The sequence below is a fragment of the Cicer arietinum genome, chromosome 5, assembly GCF_000331145.2.
Source record: "Cicer arietinum cultivar CDC Frontier isolate Library 1 chromosome 5, Cicar.CDCFrontier_v2.0, whole genome shotgun sequence".
Lineage (NCBI taxonomy): Eukaryota > Viridiplantae > Streptophyta > Magnoliopsida > Fabales > Fabaceae > Cicer > Cicer arietinum.
Genome location: NC_021164.2, coordinates 61,676,504 through 61,689,082, shown reverse-complemented (window position 1 = coordinate 61,689,082; position 12,579 = coordinate 61,676,504). Strand labels below are relative to the sequence as shown.

General features: G+C 33.7%; 2 protein-coding genes across 6 annotated transcripts; one reads left to right on the top strand and one right to left on the bottom strand.

Moving 5' to 3' along the window:
* The first annotated feature begins 513 nt into the window (after positions 1-513).
* LOC101507614 (uncharacterized) lies at positions 514-2,371 on the top strand. Its single transcript, XM_004501810.4, has 2 exons — positions 514-1,602; positions 2,062-2,371. Exons 1-2 carry the CDS (start codon positions 853-855, stop codon positions 2,098-2,100), a joined length of 789 nt encoding a protein of 262 aa, XP_004501867.1. The 5' UTR covers positions 514-852; the 3' UTR covers positions 2,101-2,371.
* Positions 2,372-7,226: 4,855 nt separating this feature from the next.
* Positions 7,227-9,911, bottom strand: LOC101505685 (manganese-dependent ADP-ribose/CDP-alcohol diphosphatase). Of its 5 annotated transcripts, none has more exons than XM_004501806.4 (3): positions 9,663-9,911; positions 8,725-8,815; positions 7,227-8,571 (listed from the first exon to the last, which is right to left on the bottom strand). In XM_004501806.4, exons 2-3 carry the CDS (start codon positions 8,782-8,784, stop codon positions 7,594-7,596), a joined length of 1,038 nt encoding a protein of 345 aa, XP_004501863.1. In that variant the 5' UTR covers positions 8,785-8,815; positions 9,663-9,911; the 3' UTR covers positions 7,227-7,593. The 5 variants fall into 5 exon arrangements, with proteins under 5 accessions (XP_004501863.1, XP_004501864.1, XP_073224681.1 ...); XM_004501807.4 differs by having other exon boundaries at positions 8,740-8,815; XM_073368580.1 differs by having other exon boundaries at positions 8,725-8,800.
* Between the last annotated feature and the right edge of the window lie 2,668 nt (positions 9,912-12,579).

The window sequence follows — 12,579 nt, the reverse complement described above, 5'->3', positions numbered from 1 at the left end:
AGAAATTTCATTAAAAAAGTGATAAAATTATTGACTAAATCTTCAATTTAGTCTTTAAACTATAAAAAAAAAATTGTAAATAGACCTTAAACTATTCTCAATCCATCAAGTAATTCCATGAGTCACTTTCCGAATAAAAGATGGTGTAATAATTTAAAGATTAATTTGCCGAATTAAAAATAGTTTAAAGATATTGCATTTCTATGGTTCAGAATTAAATAGGAGTGAGAATAATAGTTTAACGATAAAAGGTTTAATCAAAATTCTTTTCCCTTTTAGTTTTGACATGTTATTCTGGATCATATTATAGTCCCCTTTCATGCACTGTCATGAATAATTAAGATTCTCCTATCCTTAGTGTGTAAACATCCATACACCAAATCTGATGAAAAATCGCCTTCTTGCATCTACCTATACCTGGAAGTATGCACTTTTGAATAGCAAATCAAAACCACCTTGGCATTCAAAAACAAGTTTTTCTAGTTTCAACTTCACAATTAAATGTTAAATTAAACCAAAATAAAATAAACATTAAATTAAAAGAGGTGACAGGTAAGAGATTATAGACAGGTGTATATAATATAAAAAAATTATAAAAAAAAAAGTTGTTCTTCTGTAACTCTCAGTCATTGCCAGTCCATACGCCAGTTTGGATATATAAATACACATTTTTTTTTATTTCTTTTTTCAAATCTCATTAATAATGCTGCCAATAACACATCTGGCATAGCTTTCATACAGCTTGTCACTGAGATCTCTCTCATCTCCTCACTTATCTTAAATTCCTTCTCACTCCAATCTCTTCACATTACTTTCATCTTCTCTCACTTTTTTTTAAACTCGTCAAGAACAATGCAAGACTCAATTGGTATTCCTGCATGTTTTTCTTCTGCAAGTGATGATGATCATCATCATGGAGCTGTGACACGTTCAGGTAGAAGTGTTTACATGTCAGTATACAGAACAAAACTAGCTGATCACTGCCGTTTGATCACAATCGCATGGTGCAAAAACTTGTTGCTTCATGGTCTATCAGTATCAGTGGAAACACCAGAAAGGGAAACAACTCAATATAGCTGCAAAGTTGAGCTGAAACCATGGTACTTTTGGAGGAAACAAGGTTCAAAGCGGTTCGCGGTTGATGGAAAACCTGTCGATGTTTTTTGGGACCTCAAAGCTGCTAAATTCAATGGTGAAACAGAACCAACTTCAGAGTACTATGTAGCAGTTGTTTGTGATCAAGAGGTTGTGTTGCTTCTTGGCGATCTAAAGAAAGAAGCATACAAAAGAACTGGTTGTAGACCATCACTTATTGATCCGATTCTTGTTTCGAAAAAGGAACATATATTTGGGAAGAGGAAGTTCTCTACTAAAGCTAAGTTTCATGAGAAAGGTAGGTGTCATGAGATTTCTATAAAGTGCAAGAATAAGGTAAATAATAATAATGTTGGAGATGGAGATTCTGTAACGAGTGGGGTACAAGTTCAAGTTCAACCAGAGATGGAGATAAGATTTGATGGGCACTTGGCGATTCATGTGAAGCATTTGCAATGGAAATTTAGAGGCAATGAGTCAATTCATCTTAACAAAATGAGAGTTGAGGTATATTGGGATGTTCATGATTGGCTTTTTAGTCCTGGTTTAAAGCACGCTTTGTTCATTTTTAAGCCTGTTTTTTCATCTAATTCTATGTCACCACTGTCTATATTTTCACCACCTTTATCATCCTCATCTTCATCCACTCCCTTATCAACTCAGACAAAGAGTAGTAGTACTTCTGAGTCAGTGGAGGGTCATTGTGTCAGTGAGTCATCATCAGAGTTTTGCTTGTTTTTATATGCTTGGAAGGTTGAATGAAAAGTATGTATCATTCATGATATGTCTCAGCCTAAAGGTGTTGTTTTGATAACCATATAATTAAAAAAATATATACTTTTATGCACGATTAGATAACAGTGAATTTAGTAAACTTATGATAATTGACATTTGACAGTATGAATTTGTTAAAGCTTTGAAGTATAGTTTTTGCTAAAATTATAATATCACAATGTGATTCTGCAGTCACTTTCAATCCAACCACACAGTTATGTGTTTAAGTAACTGATAAAGGCTTGTGGGGCCAAAAAAGCTGGGGTTGTAGAAACAAATGTACATAATGGAGGGAAGAGATTGTCACAAAGCACGTGCCCAACAATAATTCTCTGTCCAGAGGCATCTGTGTCCATATCTATCTACATCTGTCATCTACTCCGTTGGAAAATACTACTCTTTTACTTTTTCTTGATCTAGTCTTGAAAACTGAGTTATATTATATCAACCAGAGGTGTATGTGTACGTTATCTAATTATATTTTATAATACAATAGTGTATACATATGACTATATAACAGAAATTATATATAAACATTAGATTACTGAACTGAATGTCTGTATTTGGCCACATAAAGACTCATGCATGTGAATGAGAGTTGGTGTCCCGGAAAGTGAGGACTAGTGTTTGGTGGTGACCAGTAATGATATAGACATCAGGAACACCAAAGCAAAAATACAAAAGTCTTTTATTCCCATCGTTCTCTTTTAGTTAATTAGTTTATGAATATACTACTGTTATGATCTGGTAAAATATTGTTTGCTGCACACTTTCATTGAGTTTAATTCTTTTTATGTCATAATAGTATTATAAATTTACTAGTTGATGTACATGCGCTAAACATGAGTAAAAATATAAATTTTCTAGTTGAAATACTTGTGCTAAGCATGAGTGTGATAAAGAAATATTTTATAGGTTAGTTATAATTTTGGTTCTTATCTTTATTTTGGGTTATAGTCTGATCTCTCATGTATTATTTGTCACCAAATGATTTCTCATATTACAAATTACAATTTCAAATATTATACCAATGCGGTCTTTTTGTTACTGTCAACGTTGATGGTAGATTGGTAGTTAAGTGATGATCTGATAATTGAAAACAACAATCAAATCGAGAAAAAAAAACTATAAAGATTGTCTTCCCCAAATAGATAACATGGTATGATTAAGAGAATTATCCAGTATTATTAGAAATGGTTGCACTCTATCATTACTGTTGAAAATATATTTATATTTATTACATATCATGTAAGTAGGGATAATATCTCCCATATTTATTTTTGTATTTATTGCCTTGAGCCTATATAAAACAGACTCCGTTGTGTAGTTCAGACACACGGTTTCACCATATGTCTCTCTCATTTTCTCTTATTCAACATGGTATCTAGAGCCTATTAAGAGAGACAACCCTATACCGTGATTACCCCGGGACCCACTGTCCTTCGGTGAGATTTTTTTTCGGTAAACCGTGTCTCAATTCCGGTTTACCCTTCTTTGTCGCTTTTTCGTTCATTTTTTTCTCCACTGTTCACTGTTCATCGCGCGACACTGTTCATTGAGCGACACTGTTCATCGCGCGGTACTGTTCATCGAAAAAAAAAACCATATTCCGCCATTGTTTCGCTGCTGGTTTTTAGGTAACTACTTATTGATTATGGCTACTTATAAAGATTTTCTTCGGTGGAGAGAGTATTGTCAGAACTCGAGTTCCGCTGTTTCCGCCGCACAAAGTGGTAATTCACCTGTTTGCATCTCACCTTCTCATAGCCCATGGATTCTCGATTCTGGTGCATCTGATCACATTACTGGTAATAAGACTCTTTTCTCCTCTCTCACAACATCTGGTTATTTACCTAGGATAGTCTCAGCCAATGGTTCCCAAACACAGTCTCAAGGGATTGGCACTGTCCAAATCCTCCCTACTCTGTTAGTTAAATCTGTCCTTTATGTGCCTGGATGCCCATTTAATTTAATTTCTATCAGTCGATTGACTCGTTCTCATGACTGTGTTGTCACATTTACTAATTGCAATGTTACTTTGCAAGACCGAATATCAGGACGACAAATTGGTGTCGGATGTGAGTCTAATGGTCTTTATTATCTCTCAAACCCATCAACAGCGTGCCCTACCACATATTCTCCTCTTACTATACATGCTCAGTTAGGTCATCCGAGTCTTCCCAAACTTCAACAATTAGTACCTAATCTAACCAAAATATCTAGCTTAAATTGTGAGTCGTGTCAATTAGGGAAACACACTCGTAGTCATTTCACTGATCGAGCTAATAAACGAGCTTCCTCCCCATTTGCTTTAGTTCACTCAGATGTTTGGGGTCCCTCTCGTACTATTTCCACACTTGAGTCTAGATATTTTGTTACCTTTATCGATGATTTTTCCCGTTGTACGTGGTTATTTTTAATGAAAAATAGGTCTGAATTATTTTCTATTTTTGAACAATTTTATAAGGAAATTAAAACTCAATTTGGTGTATCCATTCGCACTTTGCGCAGTGATAATGCCCGTGAATATTTGTCCCATCAATTTCAAAATTTTATGACCTCTAACGGCATTCTTCATCAAACATCTTGTGCTCATACACCTCAACAAAATGGGGTAGCCGAACGCAAAAATCGGCACCTTATTGAAACCACTCGTACTCTCCTTCTTCATGGTAATGTACCATCTCGCTTTTGGGGCGATGCTGTTCTAACGGCGTGCTATCTTATAAATCGCATGCCTTCGTCTGCTCTTGATAACAAAGTCCCTCACTCGATCCTCTTTCCTGGTACCCCTCTTCACTCACTTCCTCCTCGGGTCTTCGGATCTACATGTTTTGTCCACAATCTCACTCCTGGTCTTGACAAACTTTCAGCTCGATCATTAAAATGTGTCTTTCTGGGTTATCATCGGTCCCAAAAAGGTTATCGTTGTTATTCTCCTACTCTTCGACGATATCTCATATCGGCTGATGTCACATTTTTTGAGTCTGTTACATACTATGAGTCGCTTCCTGATCCTTTGTCTGCAACTATTCCTCTGGACCTACCAAAGTCTATTTCACCTTCTCTTTTACCATTAGAGCCTATTACGTATGCCCCACCTGAGACACCTCCTGTGGCCCCTCCCACTGTCCCACTTGAGACTCCTCTTGTTGATCCTCCAACTGTACAACCTCTTCAGACATATCGTCGTCGTCAACCACCATCGGTTGTACATGTCCCTACACCTGTTCTTGATACCGAGGTCACTCCAGACGCTCCTTCACCGCCACCTCCTTCTTTATCGGATCCGACCCTTGATATTCCTATTGCTATTCGTAAAGGTATACGTCCTACTCGTAACCCATCCCCTCATTACATTGGCTTGAGTTACCATCGTCTTTCTCCTTTGCATTATACTTGTTTGTCTTCCCTGTCTTCTGTTTCTATTCCTAAATCTCCAGGTGAAGCTTTATCTCACCCAGAGTGGAGACAAGCAATGATTGACGAGATGTGTGCACTTCAGAGTAGTGGTACATGGGAATTGGTTCCTTTACCGTCGGGAAAGTCTTTAGTAGGATGTCGTTGGCTTTATACGGTGAAAGTTGGTCCTGATGGTAAGATTGATCGTTTTAAAGCTCGTTTGGTAGCAAAAGGGTACACTCAAGTTTTTGGCCTCGATTACAGTGATACTTTCTCCCCTGTGGCTAAGATGGCCTCTGTTAGACTACTCCTCTCTATTGCAGCCATCAGACATTGGTCTCTACATCAACTTGACATTAAAAATGCTTTTTTGCATGGTGACCTTGAAGAAGAAGTGTATATGGAGCAACCACCTGGGTTTGTTGCTCAGGGGGAGTCCTCTACCATGGTTTGTCGACTTCAGAGGTCTCTCTATGGTCTTAAACAGTCTCCTCGAGCTTGGTTTGGTAGATTTAGCACAGTAGTGCAACAATTTGGCATGATTCGAAGTGAAGCTGATCATTCTCTTTTTTATCGTCACTCAACCCAAGGGTGCATTTACTTGATTGTCTATGTAGATGATATTGTCATAACTGGTAGTGATCAACAGGGCATACTCCAATTGAAACAACATTTATCTCATCAGTTTCAAACTAAAGATCTTGGCAAGCTCCGCTACTTCTTGGGTATTGAGGTAGCCCAATCTAAGGACGGCTTAGTAATTTCACAAAGAAAATATGCTATGGATATTCTTGAAGAGACAGGTTTGTTGAATGCCAAACCGGTTGACACTCCTATGGATCCAAACGTCAAACTTCTACCTAATCATGGGGAGCCATTTTTAGATTCAGGGAGATACAGAAGATTGGTTGGTAAATTAAACTACCTCACAGTCACCCGTCCAGACATTTCTTTTGCAGTCAGTGTGGTAAGTCAATTCTTAAATTCTCCTTGTCAAGAACACTGGGATATTGTGATACGAATCTTGAAATACATTAAAGGTGCTCCAGGAAAAGGTCTAATTTATGAAAACAGAGGACATACTCAGATAGTTGGTTATTCAGATGCCGATTGGGCAGGCTCACCCATTGATAGGCGATCCACTTCTGGGTATTGTGTACTTGTTGGAGGAAACTTAATATCTTGGAAGAGTAAGAAACAAAGTGTAGTTGCAAGATCTAGCGCTGAAGCTGAATACAGGGCTATGGCATTAGTGACTTGTGAGCTCATTTGGTTGAAACAGTTACTCAAAGAGCTTCAATTTGAAGAGGCAACACAAATGACATTAATATGTGATAATCAAGCAGCATTGCACATTGCCTCTAATCCAGTTTTTCATGAGAGGACCAAGCATATTGAGATAGATTGTCACTTTGTAAGGGAGAAGATCGAATCAGGCGACATCACCACTAGTTTTGTTAATTCCAATGATCAATTGGCAGATGTATTCACTAAGTCTCTGAGAGGTCCTCGAATCAGTTATATATGTAACAAGCTTGGTGCATATGATTTATATGCTCCAGCTTGAGGGGGAGTGTTGAAAATATATTTATATTTATTACATATCATGTAAGTAGGGATAATATCTCCCATATTTATTTTTGTATTTATTGCCTTGAGCCTATATAAAACAGACTCCGTTGTGTAGTTCAGACACACGGTTTCACCATATGTCTCTCTCATTTTCTCTTATTCAACAATTACCATCACTGTATATGCAATCAAACACCTTCGACCTCTATCATCATCGTTGTCGCTCTTGACAACACTCTTCACATTTATGTTTGGTTTTTCAACAATGAAATTTTGTGGAAAATATGCTATTAATTCACTTATGGTGCTATATATTTATTGAGGCCATGAAACCTCAAAAAACTATTGATCTAATAAAATAACTCACATAAAGATTTACGTGGTTCGGCACCTCAACATAATATGTTTATTATCTCAAATAAGATTAAAGGATTGTAATTCCCCTAATATGTATTAGATTGAGTGACTAGAATATGTAAACAACAGTTACATGATCAATATAAGGTTTTCAGTGAAAATATGCAAAGCAATTAAGCCAAATTGCAACAGTTTTACAAGACTAATTAGCCAAGCACATAGGTAACTAACCCCAATAATGCTGCACGTTGCATTCTTGCCTCTCTCAAAAGGAAGGAGCATGTTGCCGTTCAAATTTGAGTAGTATGCTGTATAGAGATCATAGGTACTCTATAAATTATTGATTAAATAATGTCTTCCAAACATCAACACTTTATGTCATACAAATTGAAATTATTGGTGACTAAAATACATGTCTGTACTCGCCATTCTGTCAATTCCTACAAGTGATATTCTGTCATCATAGACATAAACGCTTCCAAATGCATCTGTGCCGGGAGGACATTCAAGAGCAGCTTCAAGAACTCTATGGTGTACACCATGAGAATCAATGGAGTATCCACCTTTATGATCATGTCCAGCAAGACAGACCTTAACACAATTGTATTTGTGTATCAAATTCATCACTTCATCATAATTCCACAATAGTGCCTCCTCGGTTGCTGCACAAGGATCTAGAGGCAGATGGCTAGACACAACCACCTTCTGTTTCAATTTGGTTGCATCCTGAAGAACACCATCCAACCATTCCATCTGTTCCTTTCCAACGCCTCCATTAAACATAAGAAACCTTCTTTCAACCCCTACCAAATTTGTTGGACTGTTCTTATCTTCATTTGGGTTCTTCTCTCTAAGCAATTGCATGGCTTCCAATGCTCTTGGATGATCTTGAGGCCAACCAATGGCACTGATGTCATAGGTATCGAGAACTACAAATCTATAGTCAGGCACCGGTGAGAAATCATAGTAAGCATGACCATCAAGGGTTTGAATCTTCAATAATGGAAGTAACTTGCTTCGAGGAAGATTGTACAGACAGTGATTGCCAATCATATGGTACACAGGTCCTCTAAACATTTCAAATTCATCCACAACCTTCTTTACAGCATTAATAGATTGATCTTTGGGACAAAACCCATCAACAATATCTCCTAAATTAATCACAAACTTATGCTTCTGATGAGTATTCCATTCTTTAACTGCTCTCTGCAGAACAAGAATACTATGCCGATAATACCGTGGAACACCAAGGAATGAGCGACCATCGGGAATGTCAGCGTATTGGACGTCAGAAATCAATCCAAAAGAAAAAAGAGGTTGTGCAGTAGCAACCCCAGTGGAAGACACCATGGCGTCTCTCTCTATGAGTACCTACCACACATACAACATATATAACATCAGCAAAGTAGTACTTTCCAAGCACAATCTAAAGAAAAACTAACAAGAACCAATCATTTCATTCTCAACATCTGAGCAAGTATCCAGAGATAGATAAAGAATAAAATATACAGAGAATAAACAAACTTTGGGGTAGCTAACTTGGCCTCTATTTGAATTTTCTGACTCCTGGCATTTTCTTTTCATAATTTTTCCCCCTTTACTGCAAAACAGCCATCTTGTGGCAAAGTCCATCAATCTGAGTTAGTCAAATGCAATTTCCATTCCTCATATTTTTCCAATTTGCGCAAATCAACATAAGCATATGTAATACATAGAGGTACTAATAAACACAAAACATGGCCATTCAGTGAAATTAAGAATAAGGTTTCTTATGGGGGGTGGGGGGCTGAATCTGTTAAGGACTTCCCCTGCGGCTGTGAGCAAGACATTACTTAGGGGAGTTTTGGAGCCTACTATGTGCTTTGAATAAGAGTGGATGAAGGGCAACGGCGAAAGACTAAGGTGAAGCAAACATAGCTATGCTGTTCAATTTAAAGATAAAGAAATCATAGCCAAACAATGCTTGAGACACCTTGACCTTGCAATTCACGTCCCGTCTCAGCATAAATTTTGTTTTCTGAGTAATTTATTAAATTAAAATAAATTTTCTTTTATCTTATAATAACTGAGCTTTCTAAACCAAAATTACATGTAAACAAGACAAAACTCCCAATTTAAAACACATTATAATAATGAACAAGAAAAACCATGTTGTAGTATATAATTTAATTGTATATTCTGCACAATTCACATAGCTAGGATAAAATCATCGGGTAAACAGTACAGCGAGATTGAGTTTTTCAAGCGATAAGCAAGCTTCAAGTATTAAGAATTTAAGCGTGAGTTCTGAATAGACATAATGTAAGACACATTTCTTGGGATCTCGTAACTCTAATGCTTTTGAAAATTAAATTGTAAGTCTAATGTATTTTTCAATTGAAAAATCATAAATCAGACAATATTGTATATAGATCAGAGATCGGCGTCACGACCTTGGCTCGTTGTGTGAAATAAAAGCGTACCAGTAAGTGTCGTCGTCGACGATGGTGTAGATACCGTGGAGGTATGGATGAAAGTTTGAAAGATTGATGATGGTATAGTAGTACTATTACTAGAAAGGAATCAGAGATTCAGGGACGCGGGTAGTAATTTGTAAGAGAGATCTTAATTTAACACCAATAAATTTGAATTTCGGGGTCGTTCTTACAAGAGACTGTTGCCATTTGATTTTCTCACACTACTTACACCTTCTCACCTATATTCTTTATATCCAACCAGGTGTGTTATTTTGACACATCAACAAGTAGTAAATAATCAACTTTGACTCCATTCCCTAGACTATAAATTAGTTCACAGTTGAAAAGTTACTTGGTAGTTAATAATTGATAATTTATAGTTGAAAGGTTAGTTAATCTAAATTAAATTATTTAATACAATTAATTTTTAATAATATAAAAATATATAATTATTTAATTTAAAATAACAAAAAATATGATATTTGTATTCAATTTTTCTTGAGCGTTGTTTTACTTTATTTTCCTTTTTTAAAATCAATTTTTCACTTTATTTTATTTTTATTGAGAAATAAAAAAATACAGCAAAACTTTGAAATTAAAACTATATCCATGTAATTTATTTATTATCTTTTGTTATATTATTTATTTTTTTTATTACAATACAGACATAAATTTAAGTTATCTAAATATTTAATAATTCTCATATATGTATAAATAGTAATCGTAAAAACAATGCAGTTCATTTATATTTATAATTTGGCATAAAAATGAATTTAACTTTAATTAGAATATAAAGAAATAACAATAAATATGACCATACATACCTTAATCGATTTCTCGTAAAATGAATAACATTATCTTTTTTTGAGTTATTTTGTCAAGAAATTAAAGAAACTTAACTTTGTTCAACGAGAATAAGATATACGCGAAGCTGTGAGCTAGTGGGTGATAGAGTGGTGAATGAGTGAAATACTTATTTTGTATAAAGACACTATTTGGTAATGTCAATAAGTTAACTTATAAGTTTGTTGGATTAAATAAATGTGTTTGGTAAACAAGTTTTTCTCACAAACTTATAATTTATTCTAAGATATTATTTCAAGTATTGTTTGAGTATATAACTTTTTAAACTTTCTTCTATTTATAACCTCATTATTTTATTTTTATTAATTTATATATATAAAACATAACCGTCTCACTAACTTACTCTTCAACCACTATCTTTAGTATCTTTTTCTCGATGCTATTACTTATATTTTTTTTTTTTTTTTGTGTTTTTTTGTTTTTTTAGGGTGATACTATTACTTCTACATAACACATCAATTCTTTGAATCATTGCCAAAAAAATTAACTTATTAATGCCAAAAATCTATGTCACATAACACAAAATTGAAAAAGATATGCATGAATATAGTTTGACTCAATTTCTTTAATTCCTTGCCAAAATAACTCATAAAATATTTCATCTTATTTATCTGACAAAAAATTCATAAAGTTAAATTTACTTTTTTATGTCAAATTGTAAATTGTAAAATGAATTGTTTTTTACTATTACTATTTATACGCATGGAGTTTCTTAAACTTTTAGATAACTCTTCAAATTTAAGTTTATATTGTAATAAAAAAAAATGTAACTAATGTACCCCAAAAAATGAATTCCATTTTTTTATTTATTTAGAACTTTGTTATATTTTTTTTGGATTTTCTACCACAAAAATCATAAATGAGAGAAATATGGTAAAATAAATAAACGAGAAAACATGAGAGACATATCAGGTGAATTGGGCGAACATCGGGAGAAACAAAAGTCGATGAGAAAAGTGAAAGTTATAAGATAACATCAACTAACTAACGACATGGAGAATAAGAAAACACGAGAAATAAAGTGTAACGACATAGAGAAGAAGATAACATAAGAAATAAAGTGAAGTAAAAAAATAGATTGAGTACAAAAAAAAATCGACTAAACCAATAGGCAGAAGATTGAATAAAAATTTCACATTTTTATTATTTTAAATTAAATAATCATGTTTTTTATTACATTTTATATTGTTAAAAGCTAAATTTATCAAACACTTTAATTTTACTTAATTAGTTTTTGAGCTATAAGTCATCAATTATCAACTATATATAAACTAACTTATAGCTTCATTTTAACAACGGAGCCTAATAAAGATAAAATAAATAAATAAAATAATAAGGTTATAAAAGGAATATAAAAAACTATAAGTTATAAACTCAAATGTTACTTGAAATAATATCTCAGATGAATTATAAGTCGATGGGAAAAACTTATTTACCAAAAACATATTTTTAATCCAACAAGCTTATAATCTAGTATAATAAATTAGTCTATTCGCATTATGAGTCTTTGAGTTAATATAGTGAACTAACTAATACACAATAATATTGAGAATAATATTTGACATTATTTAAATTAGAAAAGTTATCATATATATTAATTAATAAAAAAATAATATTGAAGACTAAATTGTAACAAATTGTATTTTTATATAACATATTATTGATAAGTTTTCTTCCTCAATTTTATTTTCTTTCTCCATTAATGTATTCTTCTACTTCTGTATATTTTCTATAAATTATACTATATTTACAAAAAAAATAACGAAAATGATGAATGATGTCTCTCAATTTACTCCATCTATAAAAAAAGAAAAACACTACTGTTAATTTAGGATTTGATAAAATATGTATCAAGAAATTCTTCAGTTGTCTTTTGTTTTTATGAGAAAAAACCCTAATAAAGAAAAAACACTATTGTTAATGATTTTGAATGTAGTTATTATGATATGAACATGAATATAATTGATGTAATGTTTATCTATTTTTTGACGTTTGAACAAGACAATAAGTTTGAGAAAATACAATAGATATTTTTGTAAGGTGCGAGGAAGAAGAAGAA